The 25,626-nt window shown below is 31.5% G+C and overlaps 1 protein-coding gene and 1 long non-coding RNA gene across 2 annotated transcripts; both read right to left on the reverse strand.

The window, feature by feature from the left end:
• Positions 1–2,059: 2,059 nt before the first annotated feature.
• Positions 2,060–6,238, reverse strand: LOC136269714 (uncharacterized). Its single transcript, XM_066087812.1, has 4 exons — positions 6,235–6,238; positions 5,535–5,816; positions 4,867–5,169; positions 2,060–3,509 (listed from the first exon to the last, which is right to left on the reverse strand). Exons 1-4 carry the CDS (start codon positions 6,236–6,238, stop codon positions 3,133–3,135), a joined length of 966 nt encoding a protein of 321 aa, XP_065943884.1. The 3' UTR covers positions 2,060–3,132.
• A 1,603-nt stretch (positions 6,239–7,841) lies between these two features.
• LOC136274138 (uncharacterized) lies at positions 7,842–12,284 on the reverse strand. The gene is made up of 3 exons (XR_010712431.1): positions 12,083–12,284; positions 11,437–11,667; positions 7,842–8,150 (listed from the first exon to the last, which is right to left on the reverse strand). It is a non-coding gene; the product is annotated as an uncharacterized lncRNA (long non-coding RNA).
• Positions 12,285–25,626: the final 13,342 nt, after the last annotated feature.

Consider the following 25,626-nt stretch of genomic DNA (forward strand, 5'->3'; position numbering starts at 1 on the left):
AGGCCAAAATGGAGAGTTCAGTCAAAACAATTTACACCGAAATATTTTATTAAAACAACATCTCTCTCTAACGTTCCGTTCAATCAGGGAAAGTGCAAAAAAATAATAGAATGAAATAATAATTTGATAATAGATAGAAATTATAGAATTAGTATTAATATAAGAGATTTTAAAATAACTTTTACAAAGAGGAGATGTAATGTTTAAAGATGTATGTAAAACTTAGTGATGTCTACATTTTTGTCAAAAATTAGGCTTAAAACCACTTGTGGGGGGAAATCCACTGAACAACATACGAACAATAAACGAACAAAAACACAAAACAAGCGTAGGACAGAACATTAATTTGGTCATCAATTGATTATCACAATTTTGGCAACTCTGGAATTGTCTATAAGTTAAGGTGTAATGAATAAATGCAGACTAAATTATTCAAAGATCAATTGAATAATCATAGAATTCAATATATATGCATTCGGAAAAAAAAATCAAAATGAACTGATGTGTATCTAATAAAGATATACTTGTAATTAAATCATGATATATGCCACTGCTATATATGAAAAATAAAAATAAAAAAAACGGTCAAACACTTATCCGTAAAACAAAATACAATTTCAAAGCAGAGCAACATAAACCTCTTAAAAGATAGAGACAGGATCGGGTGCCATAGAGGAGCATCCTCTGCTGACCGGTCACACCCATCGTGTCCTTTTTGTCGTAGTCGGAGGAAAAACGAAAATGTATGTAGACTATTAGGTGATTATTTATAGTCTAACAATGGCTATGTATGAATAACGTCGGTCAGCCTGCGACCCAGCAAAATAGTGTATTTGCTGACGAGGTTTTTACCATAGAACTTACGAAAAGATTACTTTAAACGAGACGGTTGATAGTCCTGTTTTATCAACTTTTTAGTAAGTACCTTGCCTTGCCTTAGGAAAATCCGTTCATACAAAGAGAGTGTCCTTGTGTATCGAATAAACTGAGAGACAAAACACCATATGCAAATTTATTGGAACATAGGTAGGGAAAGTTGACTATAGCAGAATTGAAGTCTTTAAGTTCATCATTAAGTTTTGTTGTTAGATTACCATCAGTGTCTATTTCAGTAAACTATCAAAATACGAAACAGATGACGCAGACTCCGTGGTATTTTTTTTATTTCAAGTTAACAGGGATGAAGAACGACAACAACAAACTGTCACCCATCTAAAAAAATCCATAAACGAAATACAAACTCAAAGTAGAAAAACACGGACCTTTAAAAAAGATAGAGGCAGGATCCGATTTGTAGGACGAATGAGTACCCTCTGGTGACCGGTCACCCCCCCCCCCCCCCCCCGTGTGCTTTTTGTCGTAATCGGAAAAACAAAAACCGTAAAGATAAATCGAGTCTACGTTGGTATGGAAATAACAATTTTAAAGAAATAAAACGTCGTTGGTATACTTGAATGTTGAGTCGAAGGTCACACCAATTGATGTATTGTTTTCACGTACAAGCTTTTGAATTCATTTAGCTCCATAAGAATACAAATGATGTCTGCTAACAATGGGGCACGAGTGATACCAATGAGAACTCCAACAGACTGTTGGAAGACCTACATAGATGCTGTCTATCAAAAACTCAAGCACCTTTTAAATGTCAACTTCAGAGTATTTGTGTGAGCAATCAGAGTGGTTTTTCACAAAATATTTTACTTTAATTTTCAATGTCATGGTAAGCATTTTTACGAGTTCCATTTTTATTGAAGAAACAACTGACGATGATATCAAAAACCCTAGATTTTAAATTTGACATAGGGTATTGTTGTATAACTTAAACATCACAAGTAATGACGTGTCCGGCAGGACTATAGTTGTAGGGTGAAGCATAACATAAACACGTTGAGGGATTATCTTTCAAATGTTCAATATTAAGGTCTTGTAGAGTTTGTTTGTAAATGAAGAGTTTGGATGCAATGGTAGATACACCAAAGAAATATAATTAATCAGCAAGAAGGACAAAAAGTAAATTAATGGTAATTCAAGAAAATTTCAACTGTTCTCTTTTAATAAAAAAAGATGCATACCTCTTCTATATATAAAAAATCATAAACATTCAGGACTGAATCATATCACTGCGCATGCTTTAAGAAATTTTCCTCTATAGTAATTGTTTTTTATTATCTACGAACAGTTTGTCATGTAAGCAAAATAAAACATAAAATTGTGATATTCATATGACGTTTACTTCTGCATTACTATATATGTCTCGTAATACATTCACGTTTTATTGTAAAACTTGTTCTAAAAACAATCTAACCATGCAATGATAAAACTGATTGTACAAAAAACAACTGATATCAAGATGTAAATAACTAAATCTTCATTTACTGACTAAGCCTTGTAGCGTCTACATCTGTAAAACACAATGACTTGCTTGCGGTGTTTTAATTTAGGAAACTTTATTATATGATCGGAATACATGGTTGGTAAATCTATCAATACGGAAATATGTTATATGCACTTTTTCATACACATAATTTTAGAGGCTCGAAATAATGTTTGAATTTTATGTTGACAGGACTAGCTTTGAAGCCGGTGGACGAGAAAATCATATATCATGCAGTGATTTAACTTTGTAAGCTTATCTATACAAACTTAATTAAACTAACACACTACTGGCTAATTGTTGAGAATTGATGTCATAGTCTCTTATTTTGATTTCATTATTATAAAGATTGCATAGTGTTTGTCTTACTTTGTGGTAAAAAAGCTTTATCTAAAAAAACATTAGTAGATTACATCATTGTATAGATAAAACTTTTTTTCCCCAACAAAGCTTAAAAATAAAAACAAAAAGGGAAGAGTGTAGTACACGTAATAATAAAGAAATAAGTAAAACTAATGCATGCAATTATCTAGAAAACAGTTATCAAATATGACTAAGGAATAATCCAGTTGAAAAAGGGGTTTGGCATTTGATATTTTTGAGAAAAAAGCATTATATACAGGACTGATCATATCAATTATCAAGACAGTTTGTATATTACTCTATTAAACAAATTGAAAAAAGGGTTTTTTTTTCAGGTGAGCGTCTTTTACATGTAACGTTCTTTAGATTTCCTTAACCTTTATCAGTACAACTATTTATGCTTTTAACTCCTCATACGGAGTTTCTGGGTCACGTCGACCTAGTTCTGTGTAACTTTCCTCTAATACTGTGTTGTCTCCATTTGCGTTCTTGTAGTTTCCTTCTGCAACCGTACACTGTACATCATCGTAATCTCGGCTCATATTATGCGCACCAAGTTGGTCTGCAACCATATCGTGTACATCATCGTATTGTTGTGTCATATTCAAAGCTTCTTCAGGTTGGATGCTTTCATCGCCATGTTTACTGTTCTGATGAACAGAGTGATATCGTCTTTTATATATTACAACCAATGCCACGATTAGCCAGGTCAAACCCAGGAGAAATGAAAGCAGATAGATTGCAACGATATATGGTCTCGATGTCTCATCATCTAAAAATGCAAAACACATTTTAATGATTATTGTGATCTTCGCTTAAAAAAAAATAATGATACCATTCATGTCTTTTGATGATTTTTATTATTTAAAATGAAATTGTTTACTTTAAATTTTAGATGTACCTGTTGTTTTCAGATATATTTTTAAAAAAAACCACGATTTTCGAAATATATAACCTTGTATCGAAAATAAAAGTCAAATGACTTCATTCACGTTAAGACAATTAGTTCAACAATAAAATAATTAAAAAGTACTCTGTTTGAAACTGGAGAACAGAAACCAATGTTTAGAAATAGCCCAGCTTATATCGAAAAAATACCAATGAATCAATTTAGTGTAATATACGTTCTGGCAGACATTTTTTAAGTATTTTAAATATATGATTAGCATACGGTCCCTGCATATATATACGGAATCGGGTGAGCAGTTGTAAACGGTAAACAATAAGCGCTAGCAAGATGCGAACAGGGCGCCAACTGGGGGCAAAACATGAACGATGATTTATGGTTAATAAAAGATGAAAAATTAGTCTGGAAAAACTCTTGAGTTATCAACCAACTCATCTCACACAAGAATAGATATGTATGGATATATGGCGAAAAAAAGTTATGTATGCAAAAAACAAATAAATATCCGACAGGTTCGAGGCTCGGTAGGGCCGAGACCAGTCTGATATTATATCATACAGAAGGTTTGATGCATATATCGTACTTAAAACACTGCCATTGAATTTCATTGTAGATTTACCTGAGACAGTCCGATAGTGAAGGATACCTGTATTGAAACTACTAGTAACAGATGCTCGCTAATATATGGACACAGGTAAAAATTTAGACTGCTGAGACACAGGATTCACAACACAGCAGTATTTTAATGAAACTGATTGTATTTATTTGTTTTGTGGTTTTTTAATTACATTTTTATTTAATTGTTTCTCCCTTTTTTGTTATTTTACAAACTATTGCAATAACAGCTGCTTTTGATGTAATGCATTTTTGGTCAGGCAATGAAATAAAATTAAAACTAAAATTGCATGTATCATTATGTTGAATGAACTGTTATATTGTAACGTGCTTTATTTGCTAATTTTATGATAATGCACTGAATTTAGAAAGACGTAACTCACGAGTAAGAGTAACAGTTTAACATGCGTAGCGTAAAAAAAATGGAAAAAATACGAAGACCTAAGATCACTTATTTTGAAGGGACCAAAATTTAGGGAGCCTAGATCCTTTAACTGGCGTCGTAATGTTATACAAATCATGAACTATGTTGACGATGACGATAACCAACTACCATACCTAAATGTGTTTTCTATAGATTATATCAAAATATGTAATTTGATGCTACCTTCCGGGTTTATTGTTATTTTAGTGATTATTTCCCCTTTGTACGAAAGTGTGTAGCTTCCAAAAAAATTCCGATCTTTGACAGGTAAAGAGCTTCTTATTGTGTGTCTGTATGCCACATCTCCTATGCAAATAGTTGTCCTAGCAGACACTGGTTCATGTAGAGGGCCGACCCATGTGAATTCAGATGCCTGTGGATGGGGGTTAGCAATGATTGGAACAGCTACATTTACTGTAGTGTCGAGTCCACTCTTTGACCCATATGTAGATTTGAAATTACCTCCGCTATCAAAGCTGATGTTACCTGTAAATTGAAAATTATACCTATCATTTGAACTTCCCGTGTTAAGAGACCCTTTCTTTAAGTATGTAATGCTTATAATTGCTTATAGTTTAAAACATATCATGTTAATTTTGTGACGATATTAACAATTCCTTTATTATATATATATATATATATATATATATATATATATATATATATATATATATATATATATATATATATATATATATATATATATATATATATATATATATATATATATTGATGTTTGCTATTTTAAAACACGCTTAGCATTTCATTTAGTTTCTTTCAAGCATATTGTACATAAACATAAATAAGAAACTAGTTTATCTTTTTAAAAAGCGGTGTCGTAAGATTCTTACAAGGAACATTGATGGTAAACACTTTTTCCCTGTTGTTGAATCCTTTTGATGTTCCTGTACATCTGTACGTGTCTGTGTCGGTACACTGAGCCGTGTTAATGGTGTAGTTCAGCCACGCCCCATGTCTCTCATCGAGTTCAGTGTCTCCCTGATCCCTACTAAGACGTATTGCTGGGGTTGGATTTCCATCCACGTGACACGAAATTCTCAATGTCGCAGTTTCACTGACTTCAACATTAGAACTCGATACGTCATTGATATATATAGTAGAATTGTCTAGATCTGAAAACAAGATAACTATTATTGATTATGTGAACAGTAAAGTATGAAAGACGAATAGGGCTACTTAAAAAATATTTTCATCTCGTAATTACGAGAAAAGATCTCATTATAACGAGTTAATTATCTCGTTATTACGAGAAAAAATTAACCAGATTGTTAAAACAGTGAGGGTGTGGGTTTTTGATATTGATCATAAGAATACCAGGTTTAACTGAGAGACCGCTTGTTAGATACAATGCTGCAGTTAATATGACTTCAAATTGAAAAATTCACTGAAGTTTAAATTATCGATCGAGCAACTGATATACATGTACATTGTATCTAATTATGAATGGTAGTATTGTCATGAATGTGGAATGTTTATTTAAATGACTTCTTTAACTGGTCTTTAATATAAAGCACGGAAGTATGAAAAAACCCATAGTTGACTAAAACAACTACTTTAAAAATCTAAGACATACTTACACAAAGGGTTGATATGAACTGCATCACTCCTATCTGACTCCATGTCTTCTATTGCTGTACACGAGTATTGGTTGTACTTAAGATTTCTAGTTACATAAAATATCAAATTCTCTCTGATTTCTCTATCTATTTTAGTTTCGTTGACAAACCAGGTGTAAGACAAGGTGACGAGCTTGTAGTAGTCAGGGGCTGAGGTGGATTGACTGGAACACGTCAGTGTTATGGTATCATTGACCTCAACGTTAAGGTCTCCCGTGATTCTAGGCTTCGAAGGTTTGTCTAAAATTGGTATGAAAATTCAGAAATATACGTTAAGCATAACAATCTCTAGCTATTGACCTCAACATGGATGATTTTCTCTTAATGCTCTGATTTGAAAACTTGCCATGAATTAGGACGAAGAATATAAAAGATATTAATTAGATCTTTTTATGTAAAAATAATACCAAGAAAGAATAATGATATTCTAATCTTAGAATAAGAATAACAAAATAATTCTCTTTATCTGATATTCTCTATTCAAAAGAATTAACATCTTTATAGGAAAAATGTAATAAATTACTATATCATTGGTTATATGATTTTATTTTTCTTATATATCTCCATCCTATTTTTTTCACTTTATTTTAATATTTTAGCGTATTTAAAAGACTATAGACTCAAGTAATTATAAATGAACCTGCACACATATCTAAATGCAGCATTTGGGTAACATAACGACTTTTAAATTCATAATTGTTATTCAAGAATGCTGGGCGGTCATCAAATTGCCCATTAAATTAAGTTTAGACATGATTTGTAAGGCTTCATACGCTCATTTTATCAAAAATTAAAAAAAGAAAAAGTAAATTAGAGTATTCTCTGTATCTTTATAAAGAGTTCTTCTTCTAAAGAAGACCAATTAAGTTTAAAAATAATCACAAACATCCACCCCTCCTCAATACAATGTTAAACACTACAAATAAGCTTATAATTATACAGGTAATATGATTTTTATTATTTTCTTTGTTTTTGTGGAATATCACTTTATGCCTCTAATATTAACATTAATAATATCGTTTTAATTCTATTTCTAAAATATATTTTTGTCTAGTTTACATGAATATGCATATTATTATTATTATTAAATTTAAAAGAATCAATAGATTCTTTAACTTAATGTGACCTTATTTTACTGTTTTTAATTTTGTCAAATTTATAATTGATGTCACATAACGCACACACGTCTGAATAAAACATATGTCTATTTTTTTTTCTTTGCCACATTAAACTTACTGTTTTTTTTAAGATACGTGGTAATGAATGAAATTATCATATGTATTGTATTATATTTGACTTGGTTTTGACCATTATTTCTTCTAACACGTAAATCTTTCTCCTTACAATAAGGCTTGGAATTGTCACATTTGTACATTTATTTTTGCATTATTGACTTGACTGGCTGTTAAATGTTGCTTACACACCAGATTTTCTACAAATAGCTTACTTTACCCCTGAACACCAAAGCTATTGTTTTAAGCAGTTGCATTAATGCATAACAAAGAGACAACTCACTGTGTACAATTAGTACAACACCCCCTCCTGACCACGCAGCTTCATCATTAGTTCCACCGTTGTAATATCCAGCATCATCCAGAGTTATGTCCCTTATCTCAAACATGATGTTAGTGGAATTAAGCGGTCTGGTGAGGTATGTGTACTTTGTCGACATTGCATTTCCTCCATAACTCACTCCACTGCTTCCTATACTGAATATAGTTCTATTTTCTCTATATGTGTGGTAAACAATGTATCGTCCAGAGCGTGGAATGAACGCCGTCGTCCATGATACATTCACTCTGTCTCCTATCTTGGTTTTGATTTTCATGACTACAATAAGAACGTTTATAAAATACCTATAATATTCGAACTATAATAAAAATTAACAAATTGTCCTATTAATGAAATTGAAGCAATTGCTGAAACATTATTGCGTAACTTTTTTTTTCATTTTCAGGATAAAATTATTCTGAAATCCCTATAACTTCTTTATTCGAATTTTATTCGCTCTTTTTTAAGCAATACAAAATATCTACAAATTAATACATATTCAAAATTAGTATATAACATAAATCATATTACAATTGAAACTGTATCTAAACACCTAAAAGTATAATTAACACAATATTACACGGATCCTGGGTATCTGGTTTGCCATTAATAGAGCACAAACATAACGTCAAGCGGATAAACACGTTTTTAACGTTGTTGCGTTTTGACGTGTCTTGTGACGTGCAAACCAGGTTATACAAATTTAACTTATTTTTCCATCCAATCCAAATTTGCGTTGCAACCAATCAATATTTTTTTTTTGATTTGACATATTGTCATTTTTTTTTTTTACCTCTTGAAGCTTTTTATTAACAAAATATTTTGATACACGCCCTATATCATTAATTAGTTAGCAATAAATGTTTTGTGTCGGGAAATATATGCATTAAAATTATTTTCACATTAATCAGTACACTAACAACGTGTTTGTTGAATTAACGTATAAAATGCGACTTTGTTCAGTTATTACATTTAGAATCCTGGTTTTATGTCAAGCCTAATCTACTGTTAATGACTAACATTTGATAAACTGAATATCATTAATACAATATTCAAAAATAAAAACAAACACAATTTAATTTGACATTTAAAAACGGATCTTAAGAATACACTATCATAAATAATAATAAATATGTTTAAAACATTTATTTTAATAATTTCGTTCAAAATTGGTAATTTTTTAGTAGAGTATATATTAAGATACAAAATGATATATGAATTCGGCTAAAACACCAGGTAGATGTTAATCTGATCAAATCGGTCTCATATGTATGTATGATTTAATATTTTATTGTTAAAGAAAGATAAATCATGTATCTTTTATTTGGATGGAGCTATTCTTCTGACTTCGGTAATATTATAGGACATTTAAAATACCATACATTATTCTTTTATTGAAAAAAATACAAAATATATTGATCAGCTTTATGAATTAAGTAAGAAGGTCACGTGATATATATAAATACATACAACAACATACAAAGTTGTGATCAGCCTACTAAATTATCCTAATAATTCACACACTTTATAATGAAATCGAAGCTTTAGATGATTAAAAAGTCTCTTTTCAATTCTTATTTTTTATCTACTGCTGCGTTGCCTTGAGTGAAATTATCATAACTTTAAAATTACATGACCATCATACTGAATTGAATGTTTACATTATCCGATGTTTAAATTCCTTCATATTCTGATATCGCAAATAAAAAGTAATTGACCTACTCTAGATAAAAAAGACGGTTTTGAATTAAGGAATGAATTCAATATTTATTAGTTTTATATGATATAAAATGATTTGGGACAGTTTAGGCTTTATAAACCGCTTCGCGATTTATAAAAAAGCGTTAACTGTTTCAAACCATTTTATATCGTATAAAACTAATCAATATTGAATTCATTACTTATAATTTAATTTTTTTACTTTTCATTGTAGATAGAAACGGTCATTTGACCTTTAAAATGACGTAAAATTGTACAAAATTCAAACCTAAAGTCAGGCGTATTGATACGTTTTTGACGTTAGTCTTACTATGACGTAGGCAACATTCTTTATACGATATAAAATATATATTTAGCCAATCAGAAAGCGCCTTACAACCAGAATTAAATTATGTACAAATCTAGACGTATTAAGTCTGTTTATTTATAAGTTTACATAAATTAAGGTGGCTCACTACACATTTAAATATTTCCTCAAATTAGCATTGAATCAATTTTAAGAGAAAGCATGATGAACAAATATTGAACAAGTCAAGTTGGCGAAAAAAAATATGCAATTTAAAGTAAAAATTATACATGTAATTAAAAACTTGAAATGTGAACAATAGACCCCGGTGGATTATGACACTAGATCCACTGTTACTTGTGGATTCAGTGGTTAACGCCGGATATTTTAACCACTGAGTGAGGATGTTATCAAACCGAATCATTTGATATTCGATTTATCAATACACACTGTAGATTTGTGTATTAGAAAGTACAAGTCTTTATTTTATTTAGCAACCTACATCAAGATAAGTTTTATTTTTTAATATCTTAAAATGTATTTTCTCTGCCCTAGTTTGTCAAGAACATTTATTTTAATTTGAAAGCTCGATAAATATTAACACTCTGTTATGTATGTCCTTGACAATGAGCACACGGCTTTTGCGACCGGATGACAGGGAACGTTTACTCCTCCGAGGGACCTGATCCAACTTCATTACTTTTTAGAGTTCCATGTTGTTCTGCTTTAAATTTAAATTTTGCTTTATGCGTTTCTGAAATGGTTAGCGGTTCCTTATTGTCATTTTTAATTCTATAACATTTGAAGATAATATGCACAAAGAAGAAATATTTCTAAAAAAAAAAACAAGGTACTTAGAAGTCAATGATTTATAAACATGTTTTGTATTCTTGAAAATAGTTGTGTGATAAAAAAGAGTACCGATATAATTCACTGTCTTGCTTATTGTCAACCAAATATACTGACATTAAATGCCATCGAATTATACTTCAAGACTTTATATAATAAATTTAAAAGAAAGAAATAGTATACCATTGTACGTCTTTATGTTGTTAATAGCTGATCCAGGTGTTCTCGAGGTGCACTTTACAATTTTTTAAAGCTTATTAGTGCTTATAGATACAAATTGCATAGCATTAATTGTTTTCAGTTTGAAAATCGTGTGTAATAGACATATTCAGACAAATGAAATTTTTTTTAAGAAATACTTTTTAAACTATTTTGTTGTTCATAAAAAAGATATAGGTTTTCATAATTATGACATTTAATGAGTTGGTACTCAACGTTCTGTTAAAATATGAAAATTAAAATGTAAACAACCTCTTCAAGGACATTTGAAAGCAAAAAAACTTATCTTGTAATTGTTTATTTATTTTTTAAAATACTTTGTAAACAAATGATCCACTTTCATAAAATTTACATGAAATCATTAAATATTTATGTTAGAAAATACCGTTGTATATCAGTCTTACTCTCAACCAAATATACTGACAATAAATGTAATCGAATTATATACCTCAAAACTTAAAATAATAACTTCGAAAGAAAGAAATAGTATACCATTGTACGTCAGTATGTTGTTAGTAGCTGATCGAGGTGTTCTTACGTTGATAGTGATTTTGTCATACCGTAACACATTCCTAACAGTGTATTGTGTATCAGTCAGACGGAACCAGCCTCTATTTGTTGTGTCTGTGGTAATGAGGACGTCGTAGAAGGAATAGTTTGACGGCCTCCATTTAAAAATCACTTTTCCCGACATAAACATGGTTGATATTTGAATTAATTGACCTTAAAATAGAAAAATACTGCAACTCTTGTATATAACCTTATTTTTTATTTGGTATGACCATATTCTATTGTGTATTTATACCATACACATACAAATGGTTAGGACACAAGTTCCTACAAATTGGGAGGTCTTCGCAATTATTTAAACAGATTCCGAACACAGACATAGTTAATATTGATTGCAAAAACATCACATGTGTAAATTATTCCTTCTTGGCAGAGAGATTTTACAAATCGTTTTAGATATTTTTTATCCCACATTTCTAGTGTTCACAACTGTGTTGAAAACTATTTACTGTTTGATTTATATGAATACCTTGTCATCATGGTCGTAATAAAAAGAAAGACACAAGTAATTTGCATAAACTTTCCTTGATGTGTCAATATATAAAGAATATCCATATATTTCACTTACCTTGTACAAGAGAAATAAGTCCACAGTTAATGATATACAAAGCTAATAAAAAAGGCATGCTCAAACTAAAAGGCATACTAAACTCAAAAACCGAGCAAAGTGTAAAACGTCTATCGCAAAGAATATTGGTAAAGCTTTATAGATAAATATACAATGAAATAAATAAAACTTCCTTTTCTCACATAACTGAACGCCTGTCTATGAGAACGTTTCGATAGAAATACAACCGTTTTGGGTCACACTTGAAGAATTGAGAACATGTTTCCTGTGAATCACAAGGAGACATGCTCAACACTGCACATTCGTAGGGTGTAATGGATGCAAGCAACACTTTTTCCATCAATGTCTATCCAAATATATTTTTTTCTTTTCCATTTTTTTTTCTTGTTTATTTATTTTCAGATTAATTTTAATGTAGCAAATAAAAGAAATTGTGCATAGAACTGAGCACTTTTAATCTGTCATATATCTAATATTAAATGTTTGCCCTTTTAAACCTCTTACCCTAGTAAACATTGCAATTATTTAATGCTGGTGTGATATATAGAACACCAAGACGTAATGAATTAAAGCTTTGTTCACATCCTATGATTATGCAGTTCCTAAACACACGAAGAAAACAAAATAGATAACAATTACAAGGAACTATTACAACATAATTTTGGAAAATGCGATTTTTTAATCATGATACTAAAAGATTAAGATGCATTTCCAAATTACTTTACTTTTTAAATATTATAATAAGTTTGCTAATGCACAGGTATCTGCATCTGTGAAAAATACTTCTATTAATGATTTATATTACAAACATAACATGTGATTGCATATTAAGTCAATGATGTGTTTTGACAAACAATTAACTCATTAGTCATGTCATGTGTCCTACTCTTATTAATAAGTGTTACCTGTTTAAAAAATGCTAGACCTCACGTATACATAATAAAATTACACATTGCACAAAGTAAGGAATACACTGTTACCGACGTCAGAGGAATCGCTCTAACCAAATTAAACATGCACGATTTTTCTTTCTTGTACAATAGAATATTAAATCATACATTATATAGAACCGACGTGATTTGTTGTTAACATTTAGCTGATGTTAATGCCACCTTTATATATCATTTAGTATCTAAAGACATACTCTACGCAAAAATACATATCTTGAACAAAATTATTCAAACTTTAGTTTTAAAAAATACTCACTATTTTTTATGATATTATATACATTAAAATTAGATTCGGGTTTTTTTAATGTGCCAAGAAGAGTAACTATATTTTTATCAGAACAAGAAAAATGACTCGGGCCAGAATTAACATACAATATTAATATTATTTTCTAAACTAGAATATTGCAATATTAATTTCACTAAATTGTAAAAATAATCTAGTTTTTCGGTTAGAGTCATCCACAGGATAAAATCATTATAAAATCAAAATGTATTATTATCACTCATTATAATAATTGTATGACAAGTGTTGGCAGATCCATGCCACCATAGCAATCAACCGGGATGCCTTAACATACCCGCGTTCTGAAATACGTTGCAAGTCCAATGAATCGTAGTCTGTTGACCGGCGGTCCAATAAATCGCAGTCTTTTGACCGGCAGTTCAATAGAACAGTTTCAATAGCTAAGCAGAACTACATACATATACAAAATAGACAAAAATATTGAATTTGTAATAAAAAAAAAAAACAAAATCCCTTTGATTATGTAATAAATAATAATATTTATCTTTTAGGTCATAAGGATATCATATAAATTCGTTTTGATCTAGTGCATCGAACCGACATTTCAATCAAAATTTTCCTTTTTACGACTAAGTAAAAAAATTAATGGTTACATTTAATATTCCAGTCCAAAATTCTTGCAAATCATTTTTTTTAATTAAACCAAAACTTATTGACGCATATTATTAAAGAATAGACCTCCATATGTTATGGAGGGCATATGTACTACGAATAACAAACATTAATACCTTTTTTTTTTTAATTTCAAAGCATGTGAAATTCAACAATTTTCTGAATCTAACCATCCACATACACTTGTAACCATGTCTGTTTCATGATAATAATTCACGTGTATCTACTCAAACTTGTGCGCAATGTATTGTATTTGAGGTTTTTTAAAGGTCCATGTTTGCTCTGCTTTGGATTAATGATTGAATACCATAATGTTTACAGATTTTTTACCCGTTTTCCCCGACCATGATTTTTTTTGACGACAGTTTCCCCGACAATGACATTTTTTTCCGATACGACATGATACTGGACGCATGGCAGGTGTGACCGGTCGGCGGAGGATGCTTATTCTTCTTTGGCACCTGATCCTACTTCATTTTTTAAAGGTCCTTATTTGCTCTGCACCTGGTTTGTTATTTCCTTTTGCACCTTGAACACTTTTCGTTATCACCACACGTAATTCATCTGTTTTTCTTAACTATGTATATGAATCTCGTCACGTACACAATATAAAACATAAAAATTAGATTTCTATATAACGTTTATTTTCATATTACTGGATTTTGCTAAGAATACATAATTGTTAGAATGTAAAATATCAACTAAAAATTATAACCGTGATTTTAAAATAAATAAAGTTTCAACTCAAGATATGAATAACTTAATCCTTACCTTCTGACTAAGAACAAGGATCACATCTGTTAACAACGCAAAACAAAAAACAAAAACAAAAAGCAATACTTTTTGTAAATTGGTAACGGTGTTTGAATTGGGGAACAATAAATAATGATCAGAAAAAATCCCGGTATGCAGATCATTCAACACAATATTAATGTATGTTCGATGCCATGATATATACGCACAAAAATAAGACTTAAAATCAAATTTGAGTTTTAATACTTAAGTACAAGCTTGGACATTTGTTGACAAGAAACTCACGTCATGTCGTATTTAAAACTTATCCACATATCTGTACAAATCTAATCTGTACAAAGCCATTCTATACAAAGCTGATCTATACATAGCTAAACTATACAAAGCTAATCTGTACTAATCTGTACAAATCTAATCTGTACAAATCTAATATGTTCAAAGCTAATCTGTACAAAGCTAATCTGTACAAAGATCATCTGTACAAAGCTAATCTATACAAAGCTAATCTGTACTAATCTTATGATTGAGATCAGGCCCCGAGGTTCTAAAACTTTTTCCATACTTACTCCAACTCGTACTCCGTACTCCGAGTATGTGCTCCACTGAGTACGGCTCTAAAAACCGAGGTTATAAAAGTTTTGGAGTACGTTCTCCGCTGAGTACTTTTTGGAGTATGCTCCAAAAGCCGATCGATGAAATTTTACGTCTCTGGAGAAAGACAGAGAACGGTAATTCATGTAAATTGTCCTGGCATGTGGGCAAACTGTACATGTATTCAGATTAATTATTCATCAACAAAATGTAACACATTATTTACATGTACATATTACCTTCTTCATCTGCAAGCATGGAGATGTGTCTGCATCTATAACTTATGAATTTTTGAGCAACATAGGCGATAAATCCAGTGTAATTGGTAAAATTATCAACAAATTGTGTTAATGTCAAATGACTCTCTATCTCTCTCTCTCTCTCTCATTGGACTCAGATAGTGATTCATGCATGCGATGATAAAGTATAATTATGTTGTAAGGAACGATATGAATATAAAAGAAAGAAGTAAGAATTTACACGGATATGAAGAGAGTATTTCAACATAGAATTTAGTTATATATATATATATATATATATATATATATATATATATATATATATATATATATATATATATATATATATATATATATATATATATCTTAAGTTTTCCTGGCTTTTTAACGATTTTGATATTTTACATGCCAGGAAAAGGTCAGAAACGACGCCAATACAAAACTGGAAAGTCACTGCCCCCAAGTGGATATCTCTTAAGATATTTAGTGAGCAGTTCCTGTATTAGGAAAAACAGGGAAGAGTTTAATTCAAAAATAGAAATATATACTTGGGAAAATCACAAAAATACTGAGAAGATCCGTTTATTTTCACACTCTTATATAGTATACACTAAGGAAATTATATTGGTATTCGAATTTAATTGCAACATACTAGTATACTTGCCTTAATTCTTGGGAGAAAAAAAAAATCTAATATCTTGAAGCAATATCAGACATAGATGAATTGTGGGTTTTAAGTTTTAATAAATGAATTTCTATTTGATTGAATATGGTCATTATACTGCAAACTTTTCAAATCTTCCTGGTTTCTGTGTTGTGTGTGTCTGAGCGTTGTACCTTTACGTACTCTATCCTTTGTCCACGGCTGAGGAGATCAGCCACGGCTGCACTACCGAGCGGTAAGCGGTTATCTAATTCACAAGATTCGCACACCGCAACGCACACTTAAATGAATATGAACGTGTTTGTGTTTATATAGCCATAAATACAAGTACTGTTGTAATTTTATGTTATACAAGTTTGTTCATCTTGTATTTATTTAATTAAACATTTGAGTGTAAATGAATATTAATGAACGATATTACTCCAAATCGGAAACATTGTCAGACCTTAATTACAGGTTGGTTTTTATATCTAAATTTTTTTTAACCCCCCCCCCCAAATATTAAATGATGATCATCCCTCGCATATGGCCGAGGAGATCCAGCGCGAGTGGGCAAGTGATCCGCGGTCAGCTCGTGTTCTTCTACATGTACCTTATCACGCGTTCATGTTTCATATTTTGCACGGACAGAACTACATTTTATTATGTTTTCAACTATTATATGGGTTTAAGATGATAAAGGTTTAAGTTCTATGTTACATGTTTGCGGTAAGTGCTGGCACGATAAAAGAATGTCCTGAATTGTCCTGAATTGAGGCATTTAATTATTTTAAAGAATATTCACATGAGTTTCAAACAACTTAAGATAAGATTATATCGGTCACATATCAATCACTCTGTAGTTTTTCTTTTACATGGTTGTTCGTTTCATTGTGGAAGCGAACTCATTGCTGCGTCCCCCTCCTCCCGCCCCGCTGACAAGTGCTCGGGCTGGATTTTTTATTTTTTGTGATCGGCTTCGGCCGATCACTATTGTGTCCATATAAGGCATCCGGTAAATGCTTCCACGTGCGCATACATTCCGCTTGCATAAGTAGTTCTTATAAAAACTTGAAGTTTGCTTTAGTATTTATATAACATTTTACTCAGTTGTATTTCAATTCATTTACCTTAAAGCTGCTTGGTCCGATTTTTTATCAAATTTTATGCACGCTTTTAAACGATGGTTATGCTTAGTATATGTATAATAATAGACATTGCAGTAGTTTTCCCATTCAATTAAGCTAAATTTCAATGAAGAAAAATACGTACACATTATTGCTAACAAAACAAACGACATAAAAGGGTACCGCGTTATTTCGCCTCATGTTAAATTTCACCCCTGACGACGAGGCGCGTATGGTTGTATTACGACTTTGTCATAGCTTTGAATAAAGGTCAAATGATCAGACAAATTACAAATAAACATGTGTACGTTTTGTTCGCTAATATTTCTGAAGTTTGTTTTCTTAACAATCGATGCAGAGCATGCGTGTTGAATGACCCCAATCATTCTGGGGACGAAACCAAATGGTTTCTTTTTCTAAACATTGTTTTTTCGTTTGCCCAAAGAGAAATTATTTTTATTTACTTTGAATATTTCTAACTTTGAAAGGAGATTGATTCTGCTGGTGTAAATATGAGAAAGTCCATAACGTTCTACGATAAATGGTTTGTATGGAAAAAAAATTGATACTGAAATAACAAATAAATCGGACCAAGCAGCTTTAAGAGATGCAAACATACATAAAATACAGTTCGACCTGTTAATTCAAGAATGCACATTTTGTCTCACGCTTAAGAATTTCGATCGAAAGATTCATTCAGTAATGCAGGTGACTTCGATGAACTGACCTCGCTCCATGAACTGACCTCGATCTACTGATGTTGCATAATAGTAGCTAGAAACACGGCTTGATTTATAAACAAGGTTACGTTATAATGCGACCTCAATAGCAAGTAATGATTTTTCAGTCGCATTAAATTATTTTAATACAACTCTTTTTTTGTATACGTGTTACGTGAAGAGCCCTAATCAGTATTCCCAAGAAGAAGAAGAAGATACATTATCATTTAATAATTACGTTAAAAATATAAAACTAGACAAGGAGTTAACGAACGGCTTTCCCCAAATTTATTTCAAAATTAAATTTGTTGACGATTTATAATGATGAAATTATGGTGTACAGATTCAAAATATTCTATATTTTGTAAAAATACAGTACTTTTTAAATTATTTTACATCAAACTGATCATGTTGATTGCTTCTAGCTATCTATATATCTTTATTGCCGATCATTCCTTTAAAAGGAATACTTGTTTTAAATTGGCAAAAAGATATCCAGATCTGTCGAAAATAATTTTAGGTGACTTCTTCTTATGTGTAACATTTTCTCAACGTGTTTCACTTTCCCACCCGTTTGTTTATTAGGTCAGTCTGTGTTACTCCAATCGCCACGTGCGACCGAATATCTTGTGACGCTTTAGCGCACACAACTCAGAACATATGTGATTGATTGAGTAACAGTTGGAAAGGTGCTTTTCTAAACAATAAGACTATTATTCGAAGTCAATCATCTTCACGTTAAAGATGTGAAATCGTAACCTGAGAATGTGGCTAATAAATTAACCTGTTGAACACGCTAAACTTCTATAGTTATGAACAGAATAATTCATAATATATTATAATTGAAAGTTGGAAGTCAAAGAAAATTTTGTGCTCTTTGGAAATACGACTACATTATGCAATGCAGTCGATCGCCATAGAAATCATCAAAGTACTGCAAGTGTCGACAGATTCCTTATTTCTTTGAAAGACCATGATAGTTCACTTGACTTACAGACTATAATATAACGACATATCTGCCTCCCCAAAAATATATGCGCTTCTCAAAGTTACACTTAAGTCCGTTATTGGGGATTTATTGCAAATTGTATGAAAATTGATAAAAAAAAAAAACCCTCTTAATTGTAGTTGTGTATTATGAGGTTGTATTGCAACTTAATTTACTGACAATGTTAGCTACAGTCAGTGGAAAACTAATTTTAGGTGAACAATGAATACCCAATGTATTAAAATACAAGATAAAATAGTTTCCAGAACTAAAATACTATGCATGTGTATATGAAGGTTGCACCCTCATTTGTATGGCTGTAGGTGAGAGGTAAAGGTGTATCGATGTACTTGCAATGTATGACTGCACATACAGATTCCGGACCGTGGCTACAGACGATACCCATGATAGTCTTTTAATACACCAATGCGCAGTTTGATCTAGAAACACCAGTTTCATAACTTCTACGAATTTCTCTAACACGGACTGTCTAATTCCTTTCCAGAATTCCAATTTACGCAAGCGCAATTGAAGTTTTTTTCTATTTAATTAGTCCACCAACTGACATAAAAATAAGGATTTTGCATACTATACATCGTCGAGAGAAGTAATGTTCATTTCTGTAAATAAGGTTATTTAATTCACGTTACATAGCGGTGTCTCTATGAAACAGCAACATCTGGTGTAAAATTTAGATGCTCGTTTTTGCATAAATTCTCCCGCTGATCTTTTTTTTTTAGCTGATTATATATTATTTTGAATGTCCAAGTCTACTCATATCATTAAATAATATCAGACGACACACATTTCCCTATAGAAAAGTTCAGAGATACCATCAATATTGACTAATTACTAAATTTTGTTAGCACGTAACAATTCTAAACTTGCACATAGTCTTCACAAATTTAAAAAGATTTAAATAAAGAAGTTATCTTAGAGAAAAGGTTACGTGTTTTGTAGGCGGGTTCGGTTTAAAAAAAAATACAATTCCTGACATGAATCATGAGTACATACTGTATATAACAATGCTTGCTACCCTTTGCAAATTTAACTCGCCATTAAACATTTTTTAAAGAATGTTTGAAACAATTACACAAACTGTTTTCGACAATTGATTTCCTAAAACATTTTCTTGGTTTCTTTTTCAAAACATGTTTTATATAGGCTTTCAATCACAACAAGTTTTTATAACAAAAGCAGAACTGAAAGTTTAGTCATTATAATCGTTTGACACCATATCACATATATACTTTCAATCCGCAGAAACAACGGCAGACCTACTCGTGGCTTGGCCACGAGCTCTGCTCTAGTTTATGTCTCTGATTTTAGGAGTGTGATTTTTCATGAAAGGAACGGTTGGATCGTAATTCGTTTAGATGATGCACGAGTTTACACAAAAAAGTAAGTAGCGAACGGATTTATTTTTACCTATTAATTTTGCATGAATCGCAAATGAAGACAATCGTGTCAGATAAGTCGGTCTTAAAAATCAAAATAGCGACCGTGACAAATCTTTTTTATTGTCAAAGTTCTTTGAATCTTATTGTAAAAAAAAATATATTTTTAACGTCAGGTGCCTGTGTTTGTTATCGGTATACAAATGTTCACTTTGTTTGTTAATTCAGCAGTTTAAGAGTTTTTGGGGTTTTCATAAAACTTTTATTACGGATACCGCCCGACTTGTTGATTTTCCCTTGGATCACAAAATTGAATAAATCTAATGATTAAAATTATCTACTTTGATATACTTGTTTGATTTCACGGTTAGTAGTAATTTTTAAAAATTTTCCTTGGGGTCTTATCTTACATAATATACCGTTGTGTCAATTTTCTACAATTATAAAGGCCGGGATTGAGTAAAATTTAGAAAAAGTATCAGACAATTGCAAAAAGCCAAATGAACATAGATTGTAACAACTAATTCAAACTCATAAATTTTGGAAGCATATTCGAGGAAATACAGGACAATTACAAAATAATTCAAACTTTCAAGACCCCGTCTTTCAGTACTCTCAGTACTTTGATTCATCTTGAGTAACGTCATTTGATATTTTTGAGCAAGCCTTTTCCTATTCATCTTTAAAATTCGAAATACATGCGTTAACTTTGATGCATTTGACGAAAATATTTGGTTACTGTAGATAAAAAAGGAATAACTATATGATTTATCTAAATAATTACTTGCTAATGAAATAAAACAATTTAAGAGATGAATATTCCCACAGCTAAGCTATATAGAAGCTTTTCATTAAATGTAAATTACCCGAATTCTCAAGCAGAATATATACATCGATCATACTTAATGTTTTTCCACAACTGTGTATTTAAGAATAAATTTTTATGTCATAACACCAAATTTTGTTTTTAAATATTCATTTGTAGAAAGATACTAATATAATACTCAAGACTATGGGGTCACCGGGACCCACCATCCTTATATTTGAGCGTTTATAATCAAATGTTAAGCCAAACAATGCATTTCACCTTACGTATACTTATACATGTCTATGCTCTCGATGTTTTAATTTAAAATAAATAATAAAGATCGCAAGGTAGGTGATGTTCCATGGTAAAATTTCTTTGATATTCAAATAGACGTTTGAGATATTTCTTCTCGTGATTACAGGTATACTTAAAGTAATAAAATTATTTACAATTTTTAAAGGTTTGTAGATTAAAGACCTATAGTCATCAAATCCCTCCGTCTTGTAGAAATCCAAGAAACATATCCTTTTATTTTTTTTCTTTCGAATGACTGTAAATTAATCAGTTTAAAAATCAAGTTCAATGGGACAATGTAAATTAATGACGTTTTAATAAAAGATAAATATACATACCAGCTTATATTATAATAACAATGGAAAAGTCGTTAAAACACTAGTTAGTATAACCAATTACTTAAAGGTGGGTATATGGGTGACTGGTCATATTTGAACACAAGGACAGCATAACCAAAATGTTTTTTCGGTGGGTTTTTAGTTACACCATTGAACACACGCGTATTCTTACGAAAGCCGAGAAGGATCATTCGAGATTCGAGATTCGAAATACGAGATTCGAAATACGAGATTCGAGATTCGAAATTCGAGATTCAATATCTAAATTAACCAATCAAATCAAGGATCTGAAAATATGTATCCTAGCGACATCAAACTGTTCTAAATAAAAATCATACGCACATGCTCTTATATACAAATAAATGCTTTGTTCACTTCTCCCTACCTTACTAAATAATTATTTGTATTTTCTTTTACACAGAATATCTAAGTAGACTAGTAATAATGCAGTGTGCTTCGCGGATCTAAGTGATTTTGTTTGCCCTGGTGCATTTCCACCTGATGCGTTTGAACCCTAAGGTATTTCACCACCAGTAATAGTTTAAAACCCGGGTTTATTCACCCCTTTTGTGTAAAAATGCGGTTATGGTAGAGAACTTCATAAGCGAAGCTAATTTTTTCTGTAGGGGGTCCTAGGCCAATTTTAAAAAATTTTACTATGTAAATTTAATAAGCTCCAATTTTCCCGAGGAGGGGGTCCAGATCCCCTGACCCCCTCCTTTCTAGATCCCCGCATGAAGATTAGTACATGTATCTAAATAATCTAAATATAAAAAATCTGTCCTGTTTCACTAATAAATATAAGCATTACTTATCGTTTTTATGTATGCATACAGTGATACACTAGTACTATGATTATAAACAAATCATTGAGATATTATCACATCATACGGAATTATTAATAAATACAATTTTTTTTCCTTTTCCTCAGTAAACAACTTATTATGAGTCTTACTTTTGGAATTGTTTTCAATATAGAAGGATGCCTACTCTCTACAATTAAAGGTAGCGATGATAGGGTGCCAATTTGTTCACATTGCCGATTTCTTGTGCAGAGAACAGTCAAACCTTTTATTTGATTGTGCATGAAAATTTCAAAATTAATTGTTGTACATATATTTTGTTATAATTCATTCATTGATATATCAACAAGAAAGAATAAAAGCATATGTTTCACAGCCAAGTTAAGTTTCTCTGTAGTTTCCTACCCCCTACCCCCACCGCACCAAAATTGACAATAATTACATATAAGTCACACAAATGTTTACTTTTTTTGTAAGTAAATCTTTAAAGATGTAAATAAGCACTGCAAACAAAGATGTGTGTATTTAATATACTACTACATTACACTTAGCCAGATAAAATGTAATCAGGATGAAGCTACAAGGGGTGAGTGGTGCAAATTTACCAATTGTCGCCATACACACAGAACACCAAATAAAGAAACTGTGAGTGGTGTGTGGAATGCATAAAAGATGGCGGCAAATTATCTCAAATAATCAGTGCAAAAACCCACAAATAGGCTGTTATTTGTTACATATCCTGCACAAACATTGATAAAAAATGTTATCGTCCCATAACATAGCCGATTAAGTTAATGTGTACATATGGTCAACGTACATGTAATTCTAATATACAAGAAGGCGGACGTATCAGGCGGGGATCCAGAAAATTAAATTTCAAAAATGATCGGTTGAATTACATTAAATGCTTTGAAAATTGTTTTAAACAATCGCACGGGTCAAAATGCGTGATAGAAGCTATGTACAGTGTAATTGGAAACTTTCATTTTATATCAATATGTAGTATTACCTATTATAACAAATGAGAGTATAGCACAACTGCCACAAGCAATACATGTCCTTTACCGGCACCACCTCCCTCCCCTTAAAAAATGAAACAATTGCCGTTTTATTTGCTAAAATGTGTGTGGTTCAAGATTTTTCTAAAGGACATACCCAATTAGAATTGAAAAAGAGTCGTACGTTTAAAACTAATTTTGTCCAAATATTTAGATTCATTTGGTTATATTTTGGTCCATTTGGGTAAATATATACACCAGCGCAGCTCTAATTTATATATAATCAGGCCATAAATTCAAAATATTTTCAAAAATTAATAGCTTTAAATCCAGTGGATGAAAGAAAAAGAAAGCAAGTCGAACTCGATGAGTGCTAATACCTGTGTTGAATGAATGGTACAGTAGGATATGCGCAAAAAAGTCCCGTCTACTCTTTCCTACCCTATAATTATTGGAATATTATATCCGATTATAAGAGTCAAATTAAAAATCAAGTACGGATATGTACCTGTTTATCAAAAGTAAGACTACTCATAATTTATCTACAGTGCATCGTTATGGAGTTACACAGAAAGTTTTATATTAATTTGCCGAGCCAAATAACAAAAAAAATGGAAAACGAAGAGAAAACAACGTGGGGACAGAATAATTGACAAATTAATTAGGACTACATAGCCCCCCCCCCCCCCTCTTGAAATGTATATACTGAAAACAGATATTTGGCGTACAACATCCGCACACAATTTAAAGAAAATTTCATGTTTTTTATCATTTTCGCTAGCTAATGTAAGGCATCACAAATACCCCAAACCCCCTCACGGAAAAGGAAATGCTAGGTGATGAGAGAGAGAGAGAGAGAGAGAGAGAGAGAGAGAGAGAGAGAGAGAGAGTCGATGTAAATCACAGGTGCGCTAACATGCGTTTAACAACGTTAAAATTAAAGCTTGCTAGTTGGTCTGCCCTACCCTAGCTACCTCCTCTCTTTTCTCGTTTTAGAGGCTTAATTATTGTCTATATATGCTTGTAACAAATCAAATCAATTTCAAATTCTAAATCAAACTGAATTTGACACTACAAAACTCTCTCTGTGTCTGTCTGTCTGTCTGTCTGTCTGTCTGTCTGTCTGTCTGTCTGTCTCTCTTTCTCTCTCTCTCTCTCTCTTTCTCTCTCTCATATCGAAAATGGCATTGCCATACCCTACAATACACTATTCTTATCTGGATTTTTGTCTTTGAGGTTGTAAATCATATCTTCTATGGTTTAAAACTTTATCATAACCTATATTTTGACATGTCGATTATTTCATTGAGTTTCGTTTCATAGCTAAAACATTTAGATTAAACAGATCTTTCTTCGCGAGCCGATTTTTACACAGTTGGGGCGAATACACTTCGGGTTAAAATTGTTCGGGGGGAAATACATACAGGGCAATCAAAACCACTTAGATTCGCAAAGCCAACAGTGTTATTTCTAATTTAATGGTTTATACTGTGTGGGGTTAATTCATCAATGTTAATTTAACCATTTTATAACCACTATATAAGAGCTATTAAGACATTTATTTGTAGGAAAGAGCATGTACGAATGATCTTTATTTAGAACAGTTTGATGTTGCTAGGATACAGGTTTCAGATCCATGATTTGACTGGTTAATTTAGATATTGAATCTCGAATTTCGAATCTCGAATCTCGTATTTCGAATCTCGAATCTCGAATGATCCTTCTCGGCTTTCGTATATTCTTGATATTGCACCATTGAAATCAGTCTAATGTAGAGAATTCCCCCAAGTTAAAAAAAAAAAATAAAACTCGCAAGTATTACATTTTCTTTGCCAGAAGGAGTATGATTTAACTTTATTTGGACAATTTTTTTAAGGCTGTGGGGGAATGGGGGGGGGGGGGGTGCGACCTCCTTTACTTCGCCACAGATTACCGCTTATTCTATAAAATGTTTCCCTTTCCAAGTTTTGTGGCATGCAA

Source organism: Magallana gigas, chromosome 1 (assembly GCF_963853765.1).
Source record: "Magallana gigas chromosome 1, xbMagGiga1.1, whole genome shotgun sequence".
Taxonomy (NCBI): domain Eukaryota; kingdom Metazoa; phylum Mollusca; class Bivalvia; order Ostreida; family Ostreidae; genus Magallana; species Magallana gigas.

What these genes read in the sequence shown, in the direction of transcription:
- LOC136269714 (XM_066087812.1), bottom strand. An exon ending in GTTTACCATCAATGTTCCTT is followed by an intron (nt 5,170 to 5,534) that starts GTAAGAATCTTA and finishes TTCAATTTACAG; the next exon opens with GTAACATCAGCTTTGATAGC. An exon ending in AATAACAATAAACCCGGAAG is followed by an intron (nt 3,510 to 4,866) that starts GTAGCATCAAAT and finishes TTGCATTTTTAG; the next exon opens with ATGATGAGACATCGAGACCA.